General features: G+C 34.1%; 1 protein-coding gene across 5 annotated transcripts in view; it reads right to left on the bottom strand.

The window, feature by feature from the left end:
* The window catches only part of LRBA (LPS responsive beige-like anchor protein), a 706,265-nt gene that overhangs the window by 66,970 nt on the left and 616,970 nt on the right, over window positions 1–22,325 (bottom strand). For all 5 annotated transcript variants that reach the window (XM_070611607.1, XM_070611606.1, XM_070611608.1 and 2 more), the window contains exon 48: window positions 9,135–9,302. In XM_070611607.1, the coding sequence (XP_070467708.1) occupies window positions 9,135–9,302 (168 nt within the window). The remainder of the gene's footprint in view (window positions 1–9,134; window positions 9,303–22,325) is intronic.

Raw genomic sequence — 22,325 nt, 5'->3', positions numbered from 1 at the left:
GTAACAAGAAGTGAGAACTGATAGCTTGAGAGTAGAAATAGGGAAAATATAAAAAGAGAGCATAAAAATTGAAAATGAAGAGCACTATGAAATTCTTTAGTTTAAGGTCAAATATAGCACGGAACAATAACTAATATTAATAATAAAAAATCACATTCAATAATTATATCCCTCACTATCTTACTGTAAAATAGTCTCTACTTCTAAAAACTACAGAACACCCACTGTTTTTCAAGTACACTAGAACATTTATGAAAATTGACTATGCCCAAAGTGAGTCAAGCCTCAACATATTTCAAAGAATCTGTATCATATATACCACATTCTTTAGGTTTAAATTAAGTTAAAATTAATAACAAAAAGACAACTAGATTGGATACATGAAGGCAAGCCCTCACTGAAGAGATAAACTTTAAGCTGAGGCATAAATGACAGAGAGCCAACATGTGAAAATCTGGGACAGTCAGAGAAAACGGCTATCATAAAAAGGTGTTAATTCAGTGACAATCTTCACATGATCAGGAACAGAAAGAAGGTCAGCGTGACAGGACACACGAATGAGGAAGAGAATAGCACAAGGCATGAGATCAGAGAGGTAGGCAGGGGTCGGATCATATGGATCAAGTAGGATTTTCATCCTATGTTTAACGTGAAATAGGAAGGTTTATGTTAAGGAGTGACATGATCTGATTTACAGTTTTAAAATATCACTTTGGCAGCTCTGTGGAAAGTGGATTGTAGATAGTTACGGGTAGAAAAGGGTGACCAGATCTACTAATGCTAGCCAGGGAGGGATGACAATGATGGCTTAGACTCATGAAAGACAGACATAAATGGTTTCCAAATATGTTTTGGAAATACCACCAACCTAGCTGCTTGTCATCACCAACTTCTTATGCCTCCCTACTCACCACATGGTTTTTTCCAGTCATAGAGCTATCCTATACTCCTTCCCACATGCTGGACTCTCTGCTTTGAATTCCCCTACCCTTTCTACTATTTCACCCTCTTAACTCCTCATTTCTTAAGGATTACGTTTACGCAGTTATTACTCCCTTAATCTGGGTTGGCTGCTTCTTTTTTTGTGTGTGTGAGGGAGATTAGCCCTGAGCTAACTCCTCCTCTTTTTGCTGAGGAAGACCGACCCTGAGCTAACATCCATGCCCAGCTTCCTCTACTTTTATACGTGGGATGCCTATCACAGCATGGCTTTTGCCAAGCGGTGACACATCCGCACCCGAGATCTGAACCAGCAAACCCAGGGCCACCAAGAATCAGAACGTGCACACTTAACTGCTGTGCCACCTGGCCGGCCCCATGGCTGCTTCTCATTTGTGCTCCCACATGTAGTGTACACAGCTCACTCAGAGCACATCACTATACATACAACTTCTAAAACTTTTTTCTGACTTACTAAAACTCCATCAAGGAACTGTTTTATATTGAGGGCTAGACAACTGAGCTCTCAACTTTTGGATATCACAAATACCATTTATATGATAATTAATAGGTGAGTTCTAGATAAGTAAGGATATATAATTGTTCTAGAAACCATACCAGTAAATACAATTATATTCTAAATATATTAAAGAAATTACATCTTTGGAAAGGAAAAATTATTTTGTAAAATTAATATTCAACTCATCGTGTGTTTGTTTTGTGAATTTGGGTTTTAGAGTATTTTTTCCTTAATAAAAAGATTTATTCTTACTCATATCTGACCCTGAATTCAATTATCTTAATTTTTCTCTCTTTTTAAATTTCTTCTTTCTTTGGTTTTTGGTTTCTTTGAAATGGTGTTAGAAAGATTTGATAAGATTGTATGAAGGAAGAGAAGTGAATGAGTCAAACCAAATTCAGCAGAATTAATAATCAGAAAATAACCAACTTTTATTTATTTGTATGTTGTCTATAAAAGAATATATGTAATGCTAGGAAAATTGAGCAGATTAAAAAATGGTAAACATAGAAAAAAAGAAAAAAAATGTACCAGAGAGATAGAGAAATAAAGAAAAGTAAAGAGGGCTGTTAGAATACACAGCTAAAGATAAGAATCTATCCTTTAGTTGGAGGTCACAGACAGCTGAAAAAAATTAGTATATTTGCCTGAAAAATAATTCTTTCTGGTGTGTGATATATGCAAATACAGACATAGTTGTATATTGATAACCCAGCTGTTTTCTAAAAATTAAAAACAACATAAAAGTTTAATGTGCTGCGGGCTGTTTCTCTGATTACTCTTCCTTCTCTTATGGTTATTATTTCTATCGTTTAGTGCTTTTTTATAGGGAGATTATTTTTATGATCACTTACTATGCCATATGTATTAACCACTCACTCTAGAATAAAACTTTCTCAAGAAGAATGGAGCTTTTCCCAAGCAGTAGGTGAGTACATGACTTGCATGTAGACAACTTGCCCCTGTGTATGACTGTGTGAACATCTAAGTGTTCTGAACTGAACTAAAAATATAATAATGAACAGAAATAAGGAAAACTGTAGCTGCTGTACAGAAATAAGTCTTGTCCAATCTGCTTTTAATACTAGAGAGGCACAAATCTATCCTGGTACCATTATTGAGGTTTTGCAGAGATAATGTTTTAATATAAGTCAAGTGTAAGAACAAATTTACATACTAATATTAGAGATGTTAAAGCATCTTAGAAGAACCAGATTCTGAAGAAAAGATGGTGTAGCTGGGAGATGGGGCTGGGAAGTAAATTAGGAGATGGCAATAGTCAAAGCTTTACAGCTAACAAGACTTGACAAGACTTGACTTGGAGGCTGTCCCAGCCTGGGGGTTTACAGGCATGTGGTTGGCCAGAGTTAGAGCAGTGAGAGCTAGCTCCCTGGGTCTCCTTGTATAGCTTTACTCTAATCTCAAAGTTTGGAAGGAACCAGTGCTTATGAAGAGAGAGGCAGTCTGAGGGCAACCTCTCTGAATAGTGGCCTCCTCCCAAGTCACCCTGTATCCCCTTACCCAGCCTTATTTTCTTCAAAGCATTTATCACTAACTGAAATCAGTCTTGGCTGTTTATTTTCTGTGCGTCCCATTAGAATGTGAGCTCCATGAGAGAAAGGACTTTGTCTGATTTTCTTTGCTCATCTCGGTATTTTTAGCACCTTGAACAAAATGAGTACTTGTTGAATAACGAATATATAATAAATGAAAGAATTAACTCTTCCAATTTATCAGCTCCTTTTTTTATCTATCCAAACCAGCCTAGACCAACTATTTCAACAATATCCCTTTAACAATTTCATCACCCCCCTCCCACTCTCAATCCTTTTTTATATATTCCACCATACTCCCATGGCCAAACTCCATCTCTGTCTCTCTCTCTCTCTCCACATATATACTTAAACACACACACACACACACACCCCTTCTCTATTCAACTTTTTTCTACATCTACTCTCCTGCTATTGAGAACAGAGAAAAACAACATGGAAAGAAAATAATAATTTATTTACTATTGAGCATCTATTAAGCACCCATCACTATGTTAGGTATTTCCATAAATATTATCTCACTCTTGGTACAAACTCTCATAATCTTGTTGCCTTTCTACCTCATTCATGCACATTTACTTATCCCAGTCCCCAGGCTAACCTTCTACTCTCCAAGCACAAACAAGGCAGTATTGTTCCCAGCTGTCCAGTGCTTATCTCTATCTGTGTTCTGGATTTCGTTCCTTTCCTCTTCCTCATAGAGCATGGTAGTCTATTACATGCTTTCTTTCCTGTACGTTTGACATGCTTCTTTTAGGATCTTTCCTATCAACACAGAAACATGGTCAAATGTCTACCCATTAAAAAAAAAAAAATCTCCCTTAGAATGACTGCTTATGTGTATGGGTTTCTTTTTGTGGTGACAAAAATGTTCTAAAATTAGATTGTGGTGATGCTTGTATAACTCTGTGAATATACTAAAAATTATTGTATTGTACACTTCAAATTGGTGAATTGTATCACACATGAACTACATCTCAATTAAAAAGTTAAAAATTCTCCCTTCAATTATTCCCTTTCTGCACTGTGTTTACTTGTTCACCTTCCATTCACAGCATAGTCCTCTATCATCTAAATTACTTTCTCTAGGATCACCAATGACTCTTAGAATAATCCAATGGGTAGTTTTCATTTCTTATTTCTTCAATCTACTTTCAGACAGGATCTAAAACATACATGTGGTTATGCCACCCCCCTTCAACCTTCAATCCACTGCTTTATAATGCAGTCAAAATTACACTTTATGGCATTAAAGGTCCTTTGTGGTCTGGCTCCTGTTTCTGTCTCTTACCTTATCACCTTTGGTCCATTCCACATACATCATATTCTCCAGTCACGATCTCTTTCACCTACATGCAGGAAGCTTATGCAGTTTCTTCTGTGTAGATATCCTTTGCTCACAGCTCTACCCAATGTTCTTATTCATTCTCCAATCTACAGCTCCAGCGTCTTATTTCCCAGAAAAGGTGCCTAGATTCTGACTGTCTGGGTTTAGTGTCTATCCTCTATGCTTGTGCATACGTATAATGTACTTATCTCTATACTGAATTTATCAGTGTATTATAATTGTTTACTTATCCATATTTCTCCACCAGACAATGAACTCTAGCTAATAAGGTGGAGACTTGCCTTTCAACTCTTTAAGCTGTTTACGTATTTTGGGTTTAGTAAAAGATCATTGAAAAAAATGAATAAATTAAGGACTTATCCTTATTTTCTGTATTCTCCTTCCCTCACTTTACAATGAACTCTGCATGTATCCTCTAGGAAATGGTCTCTAATAACCATTTCTAATAAAGTGTTAACATTCTATGATTCTTTCTATAATGCAATCATTAATTTATGTTCTTTTTTAATAGTTGTGTTTTCCAACCTCTGGGTTTAATAGTGAACATAAGGGAAGGAACTAACACTTGTTGAATACTTACGATGGGATAGGCACCATGCATTTACATGCATTATACTTCACCTAATCCTTTACGGGGTGAGCATTACCATACCAATTCCATATATGAGCCAACAGAGTCTCAGGAGGACGCAAGTCACACACTAGTAGGAATCAGGGCCAGGAATCAAATCTACATTTATTTGTTTGTTTATTCTACTGTATCACACTGCATTGTGCCACAAGAGTTAGCACTATGATATGGAATGGCCATAATAAAAGATCCTATTTGTTTTAATAACACTCAGAAAGCATTGTGAATTAATCATGTATATTTATAAGAATAGTGCTAAGTAATGAAGTGATATATTCTCCTTTCAACATTCTTAGAACGTAACAGGGCACGTTTTTTGAATGAATGCTTAATCTAATATATATGTTTATATAATATAAAAATAAAATAGGGTGTGATAAGTGGAAAACTTTTCAGTTAAAGTTTAATATGCTAATAATGAACTACTTGGGGTTGCAGGGAAGAAAAGGAAGTCAAAGAAACTTAAAGCAAAAGTTTTAAATAGTCTTTAGCAACTGCCGATTATGAGAAATAAATACTAAAAACTTATTTGATATGGCAGTTCCTCAAAAAGTTAAAGATAGGATTACCATATAATCCAGCAATTCCACTTCTGGGTATATATCCAAAACAACTGAAAGCAGGGACTTAAAGAGATACTTGTTCACCAATGTTCATAGCAGCATTATTCACAATAGCCAAAAGGTGGAAACAACCCAAAATGTCCATTGACAGATGAATGGTTAAACAAAATGTGGTATACACACACAATGCAATATTATTCAGCCTTAAAAAAGAAGGAAATTCTGACACATGCTACAACATGGATGAACCTTGAAGACATTATGCTTAGTAAAATAAGCCAGACTCAAAAGGACAAATATTGTATGATTCCACTTATATGAGGTACTAGAGTAGTGATGGGGTTCAAGGCAGGCCACCCCAAGATGCGCCACTCTGGAATGCAGACTATTTCGAGCTGAAGAAAATAAAGGCTCAGACTCAGCAAGAACATTCGACCTTTACCCCCTAACTGCCTAAAAGAAATTTAAAATAAAGGCCTGTCCCCAGGACAGGCCATCACCATAGATAACTTTGGGTTCTGGTAGACTGGGAGAATCCTTGCTAAGCCCACTCTTAACAAAGTTCTATTTACCAAACATTTGCTTTTCCATTTCCATGTGGGTTGCCTTCCTCCCCTTTGAAGCCCCAAATCGCTACCCTAAACGTCCTCCTTGTCTGTAGCTGAAGATACTTAAACAGGCAGCCTTGGCCAGTTGTCTGAGTTGCTCAGTTTTCCTGAGCCTCTCCCATGTATACATGCTATAAAGCTTTGTTTAATTTTCTCCTGTTATTCTGTCTCATGTGAATTTAATTTGTGGTCCAGCAGAAGGACCCAGACCAGGTAGAGGAAATGCCTTCCTCCCCTACAGCAGTCAAATTCCCAGAGACAGAGAGTAGAATGGTGGTTGTCAAAGACTGAGGCAGGGAAATGAGGAGTCACTATTTAATGCCTACAGAGGTTTCATTTGGGAAGATGAAAAACAAGATGGATGGTGGTGATGGTTGCATAACAATGTGAATGTACTTAATGCCACTGAATTGTACACTCAAAAATGGTTAAAATGGTAAATTTTCTATGTATTTGCCACAAGAAAAAACATTATTTGAAGTCATAACATGTTAGTTTAAGTGAAAGAAAAACATATAATTTAGTTTACACATATAATTCAACTACATATCTAATGTCTAAAGGGTGTATGCCCAATTTCAAACATTCTACCAAGTTAATTTAACCAACATTTATTGTCCCATTGTCTAACCACATGCCCTGAATTTGGATTCAGTAAATATGATAACCAAAGATATATGACAGTCTTCTAGATCTCGACTGTCCAATATGGTAGCCACTAGCCATATGTGGCTATTTAAATTTTAATTAAATAAAATTAAATAAAATCAAACATTCAGTTCCTCAGTCACATTAGCCATGTTTCAAAAGCACAATAGCCACATGTGACTAGTGGCTACCATATTGGGCAGTTGTAGATATAATGAACATTTGCCTCACTGCAGAAAGTTTTATTGGACAATGCTCTTTTAGATTATACTTTAAATAGTATTCAGTAAACTCCTTTGGTAAATCATTAGTGTCGTGAGAAGGAAAGGTAATCAATTCAGAATAAAAACAGAGTCAATTATGTTGAGTGATCTGTAAAGGAAACAACCAGCTGATTTAATGTTTCATTTTTTCACTAGCAGTGTCACACAGACACAAGCTGAGAGCCATCCCTTATCATGCAATGTTGCATAAACTTTAATGACGTGAAAGGTATAGCTGTATCACTGTGGGCACACACCAATAGAGAAATCTTCAAAAAAAAAATAGGATCGGGGGCTGGCCCCGTGGCCGAGTGGTTAAGTTCGCGCTCTCCGCTGCAGGCGGCCCAGTGTTTCGTTGGTTCGAATCCTGGGCGTGGACATGGCACTGCTCATCAAACCACGCTGAGGCAGCGTCCCACATGCCACAACTAGAAGGACCCACAACGAAGAATATACAACTATGTACTGGGGGGCTTTGGGGAGAAAAAGGAAAAATAAAATCTTTAAAAAAAAAAAAAATAGGATCTCACATTGGGAGAAATGGTGTTAAGTATATTTTCATGGTAACTCTACAGAATATTATGGCATTTCAAAATTAAAACTATGTACACAGATTATATAGCAATATAAAATGATATATGCTGGTATGATAAGTAAAACAGGAGATTATAATATGGAGTTTATATTTTGATTTCAGTCATATAACAGCTATGTAGAGATATGGATACTTACTAGATGGGAATATAAAAAAACAAAAACAGGTGGTATATTTGGTGAAGAATTATGGACATTTAAAAGAACAAAGCAGCACTGTTCAAATATTGTTAAAACAATAAAAAAGGAAGTAAATGAGCCTATGCTATTCTAGTCTAACAATGAAATTATGCACTGTTTTGTGACACCATTGGCATGTTTGCTCAAACCTCAATTTCATATGTGGAACCCTATGTGCATCCTGTGTGATGCAGTCAATTGTTGCTCTAATAAAATAAAATGCCCCCCCCGGAGAGAATATTTTCAGAGAACTGAAAAATTGGAAGAGTCTTTTAGAGTTCATCTGATCTAGCTCTAAAATAAACTGAAAAATAGCAATTCAAAAACTATGCATTTTAAGACAAATGTACATCTAGCGCTTGGTGCTTTTGTCCATGTACTAGCCTGTATCTAGCACATAAACCAGGTGATAATATATATTGGCAAATATATTTAAATATGTACTTATTACATACTGTCAACAGGATCAGGTCATAAGTAGAATTATTGGGGAACGCATCAAGTGCTGGTAAAAAATGACAAACTTTACTTGTTACAAATGTTCCCTTTAAAGTGATGTACAACTTTGCCTATGACTCAGAAGTCCTTGGTTTCTTAAATATAATTATGTTCTAAAATTGTACAGATATTTAAGGCTGTATCTGTTCAATTTTATGATCTTTGCACATGATGTATATTAGAGTTAGGAGGATGCATTCAATTAAAAATACTAAAAAAAAAAGCAAGGCTATATGCAGACTTTTTGGTGAATACTGTATTTGTCAAAACCATGTGTTGAGTGTTTACTTTAGACAATGAATGACAAAGATAAAACAAGTCTCAATAATGTCTAACACCAAGTTTGATGATATAGGAAAGTTTTAGACTTCATCCCTATTATTAACTTCTACACAGTTACACATGTACTTATGTATAATAGGTACTTGTTTTATCACACTTAAATAGATTTATGCTTATAATCTTATTTCTTTAATGAATTAATTACTATTTTCCTAATACTTTAAATTAGTCAGTAGCTTCAAACTTATAAAAATTATAAATATGATTATTGATCCCTTAATAGGTTCAAATTGAAAAAGCTCTCACGGTATATTGAGTCAAACATTTTGTTGGAAGTAAGTCCTGGGTTCAAGTCCCAGCTTGGTCACTAATTGAAAGGTTATTCTGCTTAAGTCACTTCACCCACCTGGTTTCAGTTTCATCATCAGTAAAATGAAAGCATGGGGAAGATGATACCTGGTACCTGCTAGTCTAAAGACACCTATTAGACCCAGTCAGATAACTTACCTCTCTCAATACAGGATCAGTTATTGAATTCAGATTGACAGCTCCTTCATAGGTCAGGTAGTAGAATACATTTAGGGATCGAACAGCTTCTGGTCCTTGCTGTTTATAGCCAAAAATGAGATCAATCCATTGATGAAGCTGGCAGGAAACAAATTCACTCTCCAGGGCCTGGAAAAAAGGTGTAGATCATATTATTATGTTGGAATCTATTTTTAAAATACATAGAGAAATTTAGAACAAGCAGTAAGGTTTAACACTAAATTTACTGTGAACTGACTTATTCTGATGTCCTGTTTTCCACCAGAATCTGTTCTACTTTGCTCCTTATTAGAGACTTTCTGGCACTTGTCTCAGTGAATTATAATAGACTGCTCATGTTTCAGTATTATTCTACTGGGCTGTAAGCACTGTGAGGGCCAGGACTGGATCTATCTTGGTCACGTTCGAAACTCAGGGCTTGGCAGGTACTCAATTTATGCTTTAAAGAAAGGAGGTCATACAATGTAAAGGCTACTTCATGACAGCAAATGTGAAAACATTAAACATTTACTATCCACTTGAAATATTTATAATTTTTCTAGATATAAGCATTTTGTTGTCTACTGCAATAACTGTAACCAAATTATTAGTTATTTCAAATGAGTTTTTATGCCAACAAATTAAATCTTGGGAGAGAGAGTTATAATTACTGAATTATTATTCTGGGTATTACTATTAAACCAGACCAAATATTTGATGCTCTTAACAGAGCAGTGTCCAATAAATAATGAATGGACATGATCAAGTATTCAGTGGAAATGCTGGGCACAAGATCTACTTCTAGTTCATCATTACATTCCCAGTTACTAGCATCGTACCTAAAACACAATAGGTACCAATAAATGTTTGCTGAATTTAATAAAGTTATAAATACAGAAGAGTTTAAAAAACTGCAGCCTTATTTTTAGAGAAGTATTCATATTTGTATTATTTAACTGTTCAAAATTCTTCCAACATAAAACTTTAGCATTGTGGACTAGTTTATCAATAAATAATGCTATTCAAATCACAGAGCTCTCAAACTGAAACTCTGAAGCTTAATTTGAAGTATACCAAGTTATATCAGATGATGTATCTCACTGAAATTCTTATTTTTAGACTAATAAGTGTATGGCTGTGATGTATTTTTGGTGTGGCTTGCTGCTATGTTATCAATATTATAAAAATAAATCTATTGGTTTTAAAACAGAATTGACTAACTTCTATGCCAAGCAACCAAAAAGATATGAACCATCTCTTGACAAAAGACATTCCTATTAGTTCACAGGTGTACACTATGTAAATATATGCTTTATTAAAATAAGTGCCTATGAATAAGAAAGATGTTTGTGGCTGAATTCAAATAATAGATTTCCTCTAACTAATAATATTAACATGGCTTCACAATACATCACGTACAACAAAATATATAAAATAAATATGCAAAAAAAATTCTGGGCAATTCTCGTATTCCAAAGTATACTTGAAATGAAATACACCTAAAAAATATTTAGCCAAGTTTCAATTGGGAAAGTTACTGTTTTAACATCTCTTATAAAACTCACTATATTTGTAAAATTAGTAAACAGCTAAGAGAGCACAAAACTGCTTAATTTTTTATTTGAAATAAAAAGAGAGGGCTTGTAATAACTTTAAGTAAATTCCTATTTTAAGAACAAGGATTTAAAATTAATCCAAAAATCCAGGAACTACTAATGCAAGTTGCACACAAAATGATACGTTTGTTTCATTAACTTAGGCCTTGGGTAGAGATGGGGGGGAGGTGAGGAACATGTTTAAAGTGACACATAAAAACAGCAATTGTCTTAATTTGTGTGCAATGCACTCTACACAAAAGCCCTAAATATGTTCAAATTAGAGCAAGCTGCTTGATTGTCACTGCAGTCTCATGTCACATTAATGCATGACAAACATTAAACCATACACTTAAATGGCAATTTATATCATTTAAATGTTTACTGCCAGACTAGCTCATCACTCATTTAAATGTGACTTTCTGACAGCTAATTTCAGTTAATTTTCTCCAATTCACTTAATTAGAACTTTCAATCAGGGAAGGACCTATACATATCTTCAAGCTTACATCCTTTTCAGTTGTTCAAAATCTGAGTTAATAAACTGCTGAAAGCTCTACTATAATAGATTAGCATGCAGTATCTCTGAGTCCACAAAAAAAGTGTGACTATATGAAGCAAACTCGCTGGATGTACTCTGGGAAAGAACCTACACTTATTTACGTAAATAATACTCTCGCCAGTAGTTTAAATAAAAAACATTTAGTTCATATACACACACTATTGAAACGATAAAAAAACCCTGCATCCAAGCTAATTAAAAATTAATGATTTCAAAATTGTTTAATAAGATAAAACAGTCAGGAGTCTCCTGAGTGTCTGTGGTGTTGTGATTTGAGACTATAAAATTCTAGAAGGCTCAGCAAATGATGAAGTATAAATGAATTTTCTCAATATTAAAGCTCTAAAAACTAGGGCAATTTTATTTTATGTGTCATCAAACAAAGAATTGTGAGTTTTCCTAATGTTGATTACTTCTTTATGCACATTCAAAATGGTGAAGTTGGTTAGCTTTAGATGCTGTTAAACCTTTACATCTTGACACCACATCAGAATGTCAAGCAAAAATGCTAAAATGAAAGACACTGTATGCTCACATTATGCTGCAAACACACATGTAGATGACTACAGTGATGGTCAGTCCTCCCCTTACACCGTCATGTGATCACTACTTAAGGGGATGACCAGTAAGTCATGGAATTATTGGCAAAATCTTCTCCAGAGGTTGATAAACATGCTACTTTCATGAATTAACTTTAAATAAATTTCTAAAAACGAAAGTAAAAATCTCGTTAGTGGTCTTCAAGCATTTCTTGCAATACCTTGAAAAGGGACCCAAAAGAATGACTCCTACAGATATAAGATAATTCTGAAAGGTTTTAAAATCATTTCAGTACAAAGTCAGTTCAAGACTTTAATGTCCTTTTGCTATCAGTGAATGACAACTGCCTAACCAAAAGTACATAATAATAAACAAATGCACTTCCTAAAGACTTGAGGGAAGAAGTAAAGACAAGCAGGACAAAATTATTGAGGGAAAAAAATACAAATAATTCAAAACAGAATACCCTGGGATTACCTTTAATAACTTCTGTTTTTGAGATTCAAAACATAAATCATAAAACATATTAAAAATTCTTTAAATCTCTTTTTATATGTTAAGATTTTAAAAAATATTCTTCATATAAAATATTTATTTATATCCACATTTTTCATCACAAAAAAATAAAAACATGTCAGTGGAATGCTAAGCATCTGAGATTTTTCAAAGCCTTTAGGACAGACAGTCCTCATTAAGACTTGTGTTAAATATGGTGTGCAGCTAGGGGATAGTAACATTCTTCCCATGCTGCTCTCAAACCTAACCAATCAATTGTTAGTACTCCCCTAGCAGGATACATCATTTACATCCAATGTGTGCTCTGAGTAAAATTTGTAAAAAAGAAAATCCACTAAAATGTCCAACACAATACAATAATATCCAACTCATCTCAGTTATTATAAAATAAATCAGTGACTAATGTCCAATTGTTAAGGATCAAATAAGACTATGAAAAGACTATCATATGAAGCCTCACACAAATTGTCAATCCAATCCAGGGGGACTCATATGAGTCTTGACAAACTGTCTTGGGGCTGATATCTGTTTTTTTAATGAGATCTATCAAGCAGAGACTAAAACACTTGAGATATGCTAAAAAGTACAGTATACAGATGTCAAATACAAACACTTATTAGTAACTTTCATTTGTTTGGTCCAGATGCAGAACATCAACAAATTAAAGCTTTAATATTATAAAGATAATAGTAGATTATTCATAAATAACTCATTTGTGTAGCCTTGTGTCAGAAATAATGATAACATATATGAATATATCTAACAATAAATCTCACTGAAAGAATGTAATCTATGTTTTCCTGAAACTAACCCATTAAGGAAATGAATTATTTATTGATAAAAAAATTATATAAAATTATTCTTGTTTCCTATAGTGGAGTCAATATGATAACTTACGTAGAGATAGTTTGCTTTTTCCAAGAAATTCTAAGCTTTTTGAGAATAAAATGTCTAAAATAAAAGTCATTAATTATGTTTTTAATTAATCTATGCATGCTTTAGAGATAACTAGCAATTTCCTTTTATTTTCAAACAATCAAATTTTCTCTAATGTAAAAATTATGTAAAATCAAGAAAACCAATTTCAGTTAACAAAAGAACTTATTAGATAATTGTTTACCTCAAGACCAGGAAACCTTGTGTATTATTTGTGTTTCTCATACTTGTAATTCCCAGATTAATGCTAATATTTATTTATACTTTTGCTAAATGTTCTCATACCATGTCATTTTTACAGAGCAACCAGATAAAGCCCACTGATATCTATAGGATAAATTATTTTCATAAAAAATCAAATGAAAAGTTCAAATATTATTTACAAACTTTTAAGTATAGAAATAATTGTATAACCAGAAGGAAATAGCTCTGTCCTGTCCAGATACACACTTCTGCAAATGTATACCGCTACTTTCATTCCAAGGTTTCTGAAAGGCTTGATCCAGTTCTGAGATACAAAATGCCATAGCTGTAAGTTTCAAATAAGAAAATAAAAAATCACTGGGTAACCCTCTTGACTGGATATACATTTAATTCTAAGATGTATTTAATCCTATTTTTAATGAAAGAAAGAATAAAAATTAGTTTGTAAATTTTTAACTGTACATGTAATTAAGAGTCAACTCATTTGAACGTAGATAGTAATATGTTTCAAAGAGCTAATGTTTGGATTGGCAAGAATGTAATACACAACATTATGAACTCGGAATTTTAAGTATTTTTCATTTCAAATACATATAATACAGCCTTCTTCCTACACACACACACACACACACACACACACACACAGATTTAAAATGAACTAGCCTGTTATGTTTGCATGTGCTGGATTTCAAACACTAGTGGTAATGTTTCCTTAACATTGATATATGACCTTTGTAATTTACATTGAAGAAAGCTGTTTTTTTCAGCCTAATTAGAACTGTTTCAAATTTTCTTGCTAAATATATGATATAAAGTCCTTTCAACTTTTTTATTCTAGAGTTTCTTTCCATGTCAACTTTGTTCCAATCAAAATATGCTTTGAATTAAATGATTTTGATTGAATATGTGGATCACATTTCACTTCTAAGATTTAAAGTCCAAAAAGGAAAAGTTTAGCCTGTTCAAACAAAGCAAGAGCAGCCACTTTGTGGAAAGCTATTCACATTTAAGAAGACTGACAAATTGTTTGTGTGCACCATTAGGTCTAGTTTCTGCAATAGTTGCCAGATTTCCTGTCCCCCTAATAAGATACATTAACTCTGTAAATGCTGGCTCTGAATTTGTGATGAATCCAAATAACTTCAGCAAATTTTTAATCTACATAAAATTTCTTTGTTTGAAAGAAATTCAAAGAATAGAAAACTTGCCATTATATAAAAATTTTCAAGAAACCAAGGTCACAGAAAAATCAGCATTTTTTTCATACTAGACAGACAAAAATTCAGAATGTAAATATGGTTTCCAAATGAGATTTTCCAGAATAATAAATCCACATTAATTCTCATTTTTAAAAAATGCATTAATTAACCTACTTAAGGAGTACTTGTTCAGGTGAAACACAATAGTGAAAATATTGAAATATTTGATGAACTATAATCTACTAATAAGAGCTCAACATTCTCCCATATTGATTACAAATATATCACAATGCTTCAGAATTCAGATATTTACCTTAATATATAACAAAAATGTGAAACAAATTTTATACTATTTACAAAGAAAAGTTCAACTTTGGAGGCTTAAAAATATTGTGAAGATGTGACATTAAGAACAATAAATTGGGAATGTTAAAAGGAAGGAAAAAAAGCAGGATCAAGGATTTAGAGAAAAAAATTATGGGATGTTAAGAACAAAAATAATATCTGACAGTTAAAAAGAAAATGAAATGTAGTCAACAACACATTGAAGTTCAGGCTGAAAAGCAGATAGAGAAATCAGTAAGAGGAGTTCTGTGCTTCTCAACTGCCCTTGAACTGTTGGGCAGAAGAGAGATTTTGGAGCCAGCAGCACACTGTTCACTCTAACTTTATATCATTACTAAAGAAAAGTGGGAGTCAGTATCATATCTTGATATAACCATCAAGCACTCGTGCATCTTTTGGCAGGAGAATCATTCTGTCTACGATTGTTATTGTGTAGTTTTAAATGGACTAGTCAACCAGCTGTTATATATTTTACACACTGAAGGCCATGTTTCCTTTGAAATTCATAGTTTTAATCTCAACTGAAGTCTGTATTGCTGTGTGCCAAGATCAAAAGGATTAGGCAAACTTGCACAATTACCCTCCTTTTCAGAGATGATTTTTTTCTAATGTTTAAAACAGTCCTATATGCTGACATTTTATCCAACTATTTTCTTTAGAGCTACAGAAAATTAAAACATTTAATTAACATTTCAACCTTAGGTCACCCTTAATCTGAAATCTAGGAATTCATAATATACAGATTTTTAAACTAGTTACAGTATAACACACATAGGGAGACAGAGCTTTTAAAAATAATTCTATTTAGTAAGAACTGATGGGGAAAAACTATAATGAAAGGATGGATATACCCATTTTTTTATTATTTGCATTTTGCACAGCTTTGCTCAGCAAACAGTTCACAGAACTTATAATGATGCATATGCATCAAGACAAAATAAATTTAATGTAACAGAAGTAAGTAATGCAAAGATCAGAATAAATCACGCCATGAAATTCTATAGACTTGTTAGAGGTACACATGTATTTGGCCCTAAGCTTTCTAGCAGGCAACATAAAGAAAGAAACAAGAACACTTACAAGAGTCAAAAATGACCATATTGTAAAAACAAACCAGATGGCCTAGAAAAACACATTATTTCTATTCCTGAGATAAGAAATTCCTCCCTTGGCAATATGATGGAATCCAGGTATGTGAATCTCGGAGGGACTGACTTAATCCTGGGATAGATTTAAAGTATAGACAAATGGAGAAACTACATATTCTTCAGGCGATCCTGCATAAACATTTCCTCTTAGGTGAGGCTTTGAATGGTAAATTCTAGATTACACTCCATGACGAGTATCTGGAATGCAGCCATTTTATTTTGTTAGTTAAATGTTAGAACCACACGTTTCAACAGCTAAACTGAGTCACAGGACTAATTATCTCTTAAAAATGTGAAGAGCATAAGGAGAACACAAAGAAGCATCTTTGGAAGGTAGGCCCGCCTTCCCTTGGATGGGGACGTGGCCTATCCTAAGACAGGTCCAAGTTTCTCCACAGAGAGTAATTTTGGGTAGTTTCCCATACAGATAAATACGCAAAAAAACCTCGAAATGCCAACCATGATATCCTAATACTTACAGATATTAAAATGTTTCAAACTGATGTAGTGATGCTCAACCCTTTAAAAAGAATTAGTAAGGTATGCCTAGAAAATCATTTTCGAGCATTGCAAATTGCTGTTATGCTAAGATAAACTAATTATAAAAATATATACTTAAGTAATTAAAATATTAATCTAAAATTCTCAATTATCCACCTAGATATGCAGAAAGGAATAGGTTTCCTCTTCAACAACCATCAAAAAATGTATTCATCTGCTGTATGAACTTCTGAAGGTTTTATTTTATAGTCAGTTACAAAAGGAAGGAAACAAAACCAAAAAAATTTAATCCCTTCCCATTTGCTTATCCACATAGATCTGATAAATACTAGCAGTCTCTTGCCTTTGAAGATGACCAGACCAGAATCCCTACTTATTGCCAGATGTAGTTTAATCCCACGGGGACTCCAGACAAAAACAAGGAGCTGTCTTCATGGCACCAATGATTCCCTGAACTGACTGCTATAAACTTACACTGGCAAATCAAAATCCTTGGCAATACAGAACACTTATTATATCACCACTCCCAAGAATATCCAATAAAGAAAAACTTGAACTAAGGAATATGAATGCAAAAATGGCTGAATATTTTTTTAAAGCATTGACAAGTTCAGCAAGAGAATTACATCTGCAATTACTTTGTGTATGTAATTGTATACACATAGATTATGTAGGAATAAAGTCTTTTTTCATTCTGCAACTTTTGATTAATATCAGCAGCTCTGTCATCCATTCAATCAACAAACATTTATTGAGTCTTTACTATAGGTTCTGTTCTACACTAGATTCTGGGGATAATGAGATGAGATGTTCCTTTGGAGGGAGGGCAGGGAGGCAAAAGGTCATCTCTAAGATGACTACAATAGTCTACATAAGAGGTGCTGAGAGCCTCAAGAAAGTAGCAGTGGGAGTAAAGAAGAGGGGACAGACTTCAGAAAGATCTAAGTTAATTTATTACTTACACCAACTGATTGCCAATGTGAGAAGTGAAGGAGAGGGAGTTCAGGATGACACCCAGGTCTCAAGTTTGGACGTTAATCATACTGGAGAAGGAACAGTTTACATGGTAAGAGATTAATTCAGTTTTGAACTTAGTGTTAATATTTTGGATTTTCTTTTATAGATTTGAAGTTAACTCTAAGCTGTTTTTGGGTCTAAGACTGCTAATTATAACAGAAATGTGCATACTACTTAAATATTAAAATATGTTCGTGTTTAATACTGGGATGTCGAAGCCAAAAAAATTTGGGATAAAAGTGACCAAAATTTGACTCAAATTCACCACCAAGACTTTACACCAGCGCTGTCCAATAAAATATAATGCAAGCCACGTATGTAATTTAAAATTTCCTAGTAGCCACATTTTAAAAAATAAACAGGTGAAATTAATTTTAATATAGTATAACCAAAAATATAAAATATCATTTAAACATATAATCAACATAAAAATTATTATTTTGTATTAAATCTTAGAAATCTGGTATGCATTTTACACTTACAATGTACAGCACATCTCAATTCAGACTAGCCACATTTCAAGTGATCAATAGCTACATGCGACTAGCGGTTACAAAACCGAACAGTAAAGCTTTATTTGGTTCCAAATATTGAATCTGCATTCAGATTTTTAGGGCACTTTGATACAAAAGGGAATGCAGGGATTAACAATATTTAACCCTTTAAAAAAATACAGCTTCTCCTACTGAAAATAAAGATAAACCTTACAAAGCACCAAGCACCTGCAGACTCAGAAATGACCTTTGATGCAGTTTTGAAGAGGTCATTACAGTTCTCAGTGCGATGAAGAAGGGCTGTATCTTAGGGCATGACAGCAGAAACATAATATCTTCAAGTGTGAAACTGACATAATGCTCTGCAACATGTATTCTTTAGTCACTTACAAATCTCTGAAGAAATGTGGCAGCATTCAAAAGATGGCACTATGACTATCCTCTCTAACAATAAAGATAAAGGGCTAATTCTACCAACTACAACGTCATCTGTAAACTCTCCATCCTTAAAGTCCTTGGTTAGAGTTCCTAAATATTGTTCACTCAGCTGTATCAGCAATGTACTTTAAGAACTACCATATAGCCATAGACTACAATTTAGTATAAGGAACACAATGTTTGCTGAAAGTCAGATATGTGAAATCTGTAGACAATGTGGATGTATTGATAAACATAAGAAGCACCTTATTTTAGTAGCAGATGGAACTAGCCTCTGTTGGCCCACTTCTAGAATTTCCTTAATATCTGTAACAACAATCTATGAATCTCTAAATCACAATAAATTGAAGGTCTGATTCTTTCTTAATTATCAAAGGAATAATGACTAGTTAACAGGGTCAGTCTTGTTTAATTATTTTTATGCAGCCGTAAACACACCAGTAATATGAGATCGACAATCTAAACTTCTTGAGAGATTTAAGTAAATTTGTTATTTATGCTTCCTTACCTCCCTTTCACTTAACTAATCTCTCGTCTTTCTATTATAGGTACATCACCGAAAATGTTTTTGCTAGGATTACCATGTCCAACTGTCTGAATGCAATGGATGCTTATCTTCCCTCGCTTCACCTCTCTGCATTATAGCATTCATGTTTCTTATGTCTCTTCTCTAAGTTTCCTTGATACCCTCCTCCTTCCAGATTCTCTTTCTACTTTTCTGATTCTCCTTCTCACTTTTTAATGTAGGGCCTTTTTTCTCTGTCTACCTCTTCAGTGTTTGTTCCCCTCAGGATTCAGTCCCAGGCTCTTGTTTCTGATATAACTCAGGCTAGATGAGCCAGACTTCAACTACCTAAACCAGCAATTATTACTATCTCCAGCGTTTCAAGTCCAAAATGTCAGCTGCCCATTAGACTACTTCTTTTGGTGTGCGCCTCAGGTAACTCAAACCTAATATATCAAAAAACGAATGATCAGTTTTTCCTCTTAAACTTGCTTCCTTTCATGCTTTGTTGATCATGAATGTAGTCCTTCACCTAGTCAGCTAATTTGGAAATCTGGCAGTCATCTTGACTTCTCCTTTTTCTTTTCCCTCCAAAACCTTACCTAATCAGACAATAAGCCTCCAAAATATCTTTCAAATTCATTCTTTCTTTTCCTTCCACTGTGACTATCTTTGGTTCTGTGCTTCAGTATGTCTTGCTTCAATTATTCTAACACTATCCCAATTGTTCTCTTTATCTCTAAAATCTCCCTCTTCAATCCCTTTTCCATACTAATTTCTATCTAAACTCTCCTTAAAGTTTTCAGTGTTTCTCCTTTCCCTAAAGTAGCGGATCTGGAACTTTAACATGCACTAAAACAAGTACCTGGAGTACTTGTTAAATCACAGATTGCTGGACTCCCACCTACAGAGTTTCCATTTCTGTAGACCTGGAGCTCAGCCAGAGAAAGTCCAAAGAAAAAAGTCCATTCTACTTACAAGGTATTAAACATTGTTCATATAATCTGCCTCTAGTTTTATCTTTCCATAGGTATTGCTCACAGTTTTCTTACACACATATTACATTCTACCTTCTGAATCAAGTTTAGCTCATATACCATACTATACCATCAAAATATTTGTTCACACTGCTTCTTTTTCTTTTGTTTTTTTTTTGAGGAAGATTAGCTTTGAGCTAACTGTTGCCAATCCTCCTCTTTTTGCCCAGGAAGACAGGCCCTGAGCTAACATCCATGCCCATCTTCCTCCACTTCATATGTGGGACGCCCGCCACAGCATGGCTTGCCAAGCGGTACCATGTCTGCACTGGCATCCGAATCGGCGAACCCCGGGCCACCCAAAGCGGAACGTGCACACACAACCGCTGCGCCACTGGGCTGGCCCCCACACTGCTTCTTATATCTGTAATACCCTTTCCATCATCTTGCTCCCTCCCTAGCAAACTCCTACTCATTCTTAAAGACTAAGATCAGATGTACTTTCCTCGGTTAAGCCTTCCCCAACCTTCCCAGGAAGCAAAATAAGTCATTTCCTCTTTTGGTCTCAGGGTAAAAAAAAAAAATTGTAACTACGTATGGTGATAGATGTTAACTAGACTTGTGGTGATCATTTCACAATATATACAAACATCAAATCATTATGATGTATAGCTGAAACAATAATATATTATATGTCAATTATATCTCAATTAAAAAATATTTCTAAAAATTATACACACACATAAATAAATAAAATGTTAAATGCTTCAATGATTGTGCTTCTCCTTCATGGTACATACCACAAGTATTATATTGTTTGTTATATTACATTATATATTATCACAAACTATATATTTATTTGTTTTGTTACTTACTTATTGTCCATCCCCCTCACTAAACAATAAGTTCCATAAGGGCAGGTACTGTGCGATCTTTCTCAATGCTATTTACCCAAAGACTAAGTAGTAGGTACTCACAAAATATTTATTGAATGAATAAATAAATACATCACTTAATCTATTTCTCTAATTAGTTGCTGTCATGCCTGTTTGATCTTCATAACGACAGCCCCAAAGGGCAGATGTCATATCTTCCAATTTTGTGATCACAGACCTAATTACCCAGTAGGTCCCTAATAAATGTCTGTTGAATGAATGAATGGCATTTAAGAAATTCTTGTGATTTCGTACAATTCAGTGTCTATGCTGAGGGACTCTGATCTTGAAGCATTGTATAAGAAGCATGAAACTGACCACAGAAACTTTATCCAGTTGATACAGTGCTAATTTGGCAGAGTTTTAGAAAATGTGAAGAATTTCTGTGATTACTAGCCATTGCAAATGAGATATCTCACTTTGTTAACCATACAATCATATGTAGGGTAGGATGATTACATCGAAAGAAGAAAAAATGAAGTGGGTATTAGAGTGTCATCTTTCCAGGTTTCATTTTCCCTGAACAATGTCAGAAAGACGGATGCAAATGCTGTCAATCATAAACTTGACAAAGGCTTTAGAAAGACAATACATTATGCAAGGAAAATTTATCTGAAGGTCAACTTGGAAGAAATTCACTGACCAACTAAACAACAATATAATAACAATAACAGCAGCACTTAACATTTACTGAGTGCTTATGATGTGCCCAGTTTTATGCCAAATGTTTTACATGGATTATTTTATTTAACCCTCACAATAATCCTATGAGATAAGCACTACATTTTTAAAAACTGTTTTGCAAATGAGGCTAAGAATGCTAAGTAAATTGCCTAATGCCACATAGCTAGTAAATGTCAGAGTTGCAACCTGAACCCAGATCTGACTCCTAAAGCCATGTTATTAACCAATACGCATCCTTTTGAAAAATCTGCCAAAGCTACATTATGAAAATTCTAAAAATATGAAACCACTTTATACTAAGAATTATTTTTAATCAGTTTCACATATATAATTTGTTAACACTAGTATTAAGTATTGCTGAGTATATATTAAATCTGATGTGCCATGTCGACCTGGAGGCTTTATTTACAGATGCTATTGTTCTTTCAACTGGTTTTTGCTTTTACACATGCCTTTTTAAAACTAAAACTTTCACCCTGTTTTACAGTTTATTTTTCTGTCTTTCTCACTAGAATGTGAATTCCTGGAAGGCAGAGATTATATCTGCATCCTTGGAGCTGAGCACATGGTAGACACT

The sequence above is a fragment of the Equus przewalskii genome, chromosome 2 (assembly GCF_037783145.1).
Source record: "Equus przewalskii isolate Varuska chromosome 2, EquPr2, whole genome shotgun sequence".
In the NCBI taxonomy this organism is placed as follows: Eukaryota; Metazoa; Chordata; class Mammalia; order Perissodactyla; family Equidae; genus Equus; species Equus przewalskii.
This window is presented reverse-complemented; position numbering and strand designations above follow the sequence as displayed.